General features: G+C 37.4%; 1 protein-coding gene across 1 annotated transcript in view; it reads left to right on the top strand.

The window, feature by feature from the left end:
* LOC144975582 (C-type mannose receptor 2-like) overlaps positions 1-5,000 on the top strand; it is a 69,668-nt gene that overhangs the window by 25,381 nt on the left and 39,287 nt on the right. The window contains exons 14-16 of the mRNA XM_078919746.1: positions 709-822; positions 4,329-4,488; positions 4,992-5,000. The exon at positions 4,992-5,000 is cut by the window's right edge and continues 92 nt beyond it. Of these exons, the coding sequence (XP_078775872.1) occupies positions 709-822; positions 4,329-4,488; positions 4,992-5,000 (283 nt within the window). The remainder of the gene's footprint in view (positions 1-708; positions 823-4,328; positions 4,489-4,991) is intronic.

Here is a 5,000-nt window from a genome sequence, read left to right as displayed (position 1 = left end):
TTCTTCTTCTTCTTCTTATTATTATTATTATTATTATTATTATTATTCTTATTATTATTATTATTATTATTATTATTATTATTTATTTATTTATTTTGTAATGGAATAGAAACCCCAATTTATTTTTTAAAGACAAAAGATGTTAACTTTTCGAGTACCCACTTTCTCAATTAAACACGATAAAATAAATGAGATACTGTAGTGTTTGGTTGACAAAGGAGGAAACCCGAAACGTCCACATCATTTGTCTTTGTATATTAAATTAGAGATTTGATTCAATGTTATCATTGTTGTTTATATCACTGAAGAATGTTCGCATTTCGATATAAGAAAAGTTAATGGAGCACGCATTTATAATAATAACAAGAAATGAAGTGAGTAGAAAAGTGCCAGAATAAATAGAGAATAAAAACCTTTGCGGCGATCTAGCCAATAAACTTCTACGGTTTTTGTCTGCCGATCTTATGATCTCAAGAAGTCAAGAGAGGGGCTCAAGATAGCTACTACATTTGAGACTATTTTTATTTTTGGAGTTGTGGATGATGCCATAACTGTAGAGCGTCTTTCTCGTAGCATGCGGAGGTGTCGTCACATTCTGGTCGTTGTTTCAACTCCCCATCGCCTCAAGAGTGTTTATTTTCTATTTCTTTGTCTTCTGTCTCCTGGCACTTTTATTTTCACTTCATATGTTTGTTTCATTTTATTCAGGAAAATCAAGTGATTTTGACTGCGGGTTCATTGACGAACATGGAACATGGGGCAGTACGAGATGCGACTTCGTTGCACCTTTGCAGAACCTGATCTGCTCTGTTTCAAAATTTGGTAAACATTATTATCTTCTCTTTCGTATTAAAATATGACACAACTTCCCAATGCGGTATCATATAGGGAAGGGAGTGACTATTCTCATCCCCCTAGTCTAGGATGCTAGTCTTCATAATAGTAGTCCACAATTGTTGTATGTTTAATCCAAAGGTTGTAATGCAGTAATTTGTTAAGTTTCTTGTCACAAGTTGCACAATTTAAAAAAAATCAATCAAATCCAAATCGCAAAAAGCCGGCGACGTTTTCTTCGGTAATCCAATCGGCCGGGGGGGGGGGGGGGGGGGGGGGTGAGAATAGAGGACAACCAACCAACATGACGTTCTCTCTCTAATAACTTTTCCGCAGGTGACGTCACAGACTATGGGTGACGTCCAATCAAGGGGCGCTACGCTTCCGCTAGTCTCATTCCCTATAAGGGTGGGACTGGTGATACGATTTATCTTTAACTCTCTCCATACCGATCCTTTTCAGTATTTTCCAAAATGGCAGGCTTGCCCAGCAGAAAAATTGTGCTTTTTTAAAAACTCAGACAATCTTTCGGCGCATAGTTGACTTTGGAGAAGGTTCTTTAATTACATTCTCTAATCTTACTCAGTTGTAAAATAAGTGAACTGGTGCAGCTATGTGGTCTTGTGGTATGACACTCGCTTTCGGATCGGAAGGTCATGGGTTCGAGCCTCGCTCGTCGCATAAACATCTGGGAGTGTTTTCCCAGTCCACCGATGCCCAAAGACACTTTCAGGGATGTTATTTTTGTTGGACCAAAATTATACTCTGCACCAAACTCAACTTTTTTTAGGGAATGGAAGTATGTTTTATGGCATCTTGACCAAACAGAATTATGAAACCTTTCGTTTGGATTTTGTGTTGTCTTCATCTCACAACACTTCAACAAAGCATATACAGGCTTCAAGTGCTCATGAATTAAATCAAAATTCAAAGGTGTATTTACACGCTGCTTGTGTCAACAGGATACACATGGGCAGCAATATATTTTTCTTATAAAAGCATCTGGAGTCCGGTTCAGGAGTTCAATACCTATGTTGAAGGAAGTCATTGGTGTAATAACCGTGGTAAAGACCAGCAAGAATAGCCCATTTCATTTCTTTCCGCTGCGGCATTGCTTGGAATCGCTTTATCATAATACTACTATCACACACCAAATTCCAATCAAAGATTTGTGGTCACGGGTCAACCACGAGCCATCACAACTTTCTTGCTTTCTTGGCTTTTGTAGCAAATAACTGTTGCCAACGTTTGGATTTTTTTGTCACTTTAGGTATAGTTATAATAATCCAGTAAACATTGGAAATATTTAGAGATAATTAACGTGAATACGTGTCAAAATTTGATAAAACAACTGATCAATCGAAAGGTAAACAAATCGTAGTAAAATATAATAGTAAGAGAGGCGAACTTTCACCCTGACTCAACATCCAATCCCTGGCGCGGAGTCAGAGGTCTAGAACAAGGTCAGCCAATCAGATCGCACCATTCGTGATCACGTTGTATTTACCTGACAACTTGACCTCTTATCAGCTGTTTGACACACAATCTTTGTTCGCGACTAACAGTTTCTAAACTCCTCCCCTGCCCATATTCTGATATTTATGAGACTGAAACCGTGTCAAATAGACGGGCAAAGAGTAGACTAAACTATCGATATCAAAATTTACAACATCGATATGTATTATAATGCTTTTCAGTCCTATTATTTTCAGTTGAATTCTCACAAAAAATTGAAAAGTTTGGTATTTTCATGTCGACTTCCATGGTTATGAAAGACGATTTACAAACTTTATATTATCCAAATCACCATCTAAGTGCTGAAAATATGTGAAAAAATGATTGTTCTTTGATAATAAATAAAAAACTGAAATTTTATATTTTGACCCAAAAATCGATATTTCAGGTGTCGCCCCTCCCGTTAACAGCATTGTCTCTGTCTGAAAAATATGTAATATCGCCTAACAGGCTTCATGTCCCGTTCTAACTGTTAAGTGTTGTGGTTGGCCAGGGACCCGTCGTAAAGCGCTTTGAGCACGTATAGCTTTGTATAAAAGGCCAAGTTTGGTTTGTTGTTTTTTTTAGACTGAAGACAGAGTACTTGATACTAACTTTTCCTTAACATTTCAAAACGACATTCTTCATGTTTCATTAGTGTCAACTTAACTTGCCCAACAGAAAAATTGTGCTTTTTCAAAAACTCAGACAATCTTTCGGCGCATAGTTGAGTCTTTGGAGAAGGTTCTTTAATTACATTCTCTAATCTTACTCAGTTGTAAAATAAGTGAACTGGTGCGGCTATGTGGCCTTGTGGTATGACACTCGCTTTCGGATCGGAAGGTCATGGGTTCGAGCCTCGCTCGTCGCATAAAGAAAAAAAAGACTCTTTATTCACATTCCCTCACCGTACTCAGGTGTAAAATGAGTACCTGACCGTTAACAGCATTGTCTCTGTCTGAAAAATATGTAATATCGCCTAACAGGCTTCATGTCCCGTTCTAACTGTTAAGTGTTGTGGTTGGCCAGGGACCCGTCGTAAAGCGCGTTGAGCACGTTTAGCTTTATATAAAAGGCCAAGTTCGGTTTGTCTCTGTCTGAAAAATTTGTAATATCGCCTAACAGGCTTCATGTCCCGTTCTAACTGTTAAGTGTTGTGGTTGGCCAGGGACCCGTCGTAAAGCGCTTTGAGCACGTATAGCTTTATATAAAAGGCCAAGTTTGGTTTGTTGTTTTTTTTAGACTGAAGACAGAGTACTTTATACTAACTTTTCCTTATCATTTCAAAACGACATTCTTCATGTTTCATTAGTGTCAACTTAACTTAATAGATCATCTACAGTTCAGCCGTGTTCTGGAAAAACACATATTTAGAAATTTGGCCGGAAAACTCGTCCTTCAAATATCGATCGATTCATTATAGCCATCGTCTTAGCAAAAACTTTCAATTCTGCGACTTCGCAAAGTTTTGAAAACGTTTTTTCTAAGATGAGGGTCGTATAAATCCATCGATATTTGAAGAACTAGTTATCTGGCCAAATTTCTAAATATGAATTTTTCAAGAGTACGGCATAGTTGTAACATTTAACTTTCTTAAAATTCTCAGGTCACCTATGAATTGTAGAGAACACTTGAATACGGGAGTTAGATGGAGATTAGCTCACTCACTCACTCTCTCAATATTCTCCGGGCCTGCTGGCACTTGAGGCAATGCAAGGGATCTCCACCTGGTCCTGACAGCAGCTATTCCTGGGGCCATCTCGAGGAACAGACCTCTCTGTTTTAGTTTCTCTCTACGGTGCGTCTCCAAGTCTCCTTGGGGCGGCTTCGCTTCCTCCTCTTTCCTTGGGATGTCCATCGCAGAGTCTTTCTTATCCGCGTTTCATCAGGTCTGCGACAGACGTGCCCCAACCATGGCCATCTTTTCCTTTTAAAAAGACGGTGGAGATTAGGGCTCTTTAAATTCTATTTATTATATTTATTATCATTTATATTCTCAGCATGCCCACCAAAATATCACCAGTACGAAGACCGATGTTACAGATTTCCGAAAAGAAAGTTAAAATTCCTTGAAGCTCGTACTTATTGTGAAAGGGTTACAAAAGGATATATTGCTTCTCCTAAGAGTTCTCAGGAAAATGATTTCTTATCTAGACTCAGGTTGGTGATTCTTATTATCATACCATGTCATATAACATCATAATATATCATCATCACCACCATAATCCTCATTATCATCATCATCATCATCATCATCACCACCATCATCATCATCATCATCATCATCATCATCATCATCATCATCATCATCATCATCATCATCATCATCATGAACCACAAAAACAGTAACAACAAAAGAAATAAAGACACTATCATGTATATATATATATATATATATATATATATATATATATATATATATATATATGTATATCTTCTTTATCATTAACACATCCAATGCCATCACTGTCCCACTCATCAGCACCATCACCACCAAAGTCATAAACATCATCATTATCGTCGTGGTCGTCATCATCATAAAAAAACCCCGAAAATATCAAATATTTAACTTTCTGAAAAGTACAAAGCTTTTACATATTTTTTTTCCAAGAATGTAACGCATTATTAGACTAACTCTATGCTATCATGTTAATGATTTTCAGCCATGGTCA

The sequence above is a fragment of the Berghia stephanieae genome, chromosome 6 (assembly GCF_034508935.2).
Source record: "Berghia stephanieae isolate SIO BIC M18660-M18661 chromosome 6, UCSD_Bste_1.3, whole genome shotgun sequence".
Classification (NCBI taxonomy): Eukaryota; Metazoa; Mollusca; class Gastropoda; order Nudibranchia; family Aeolidiidae; genus Berghia; species Berghia stephanieae.
The sequence above is the reverse complement of the archived record's forward strand: the minus strand, read 5'-3'. Positions and strand labels throughout refer to the sequence as shown.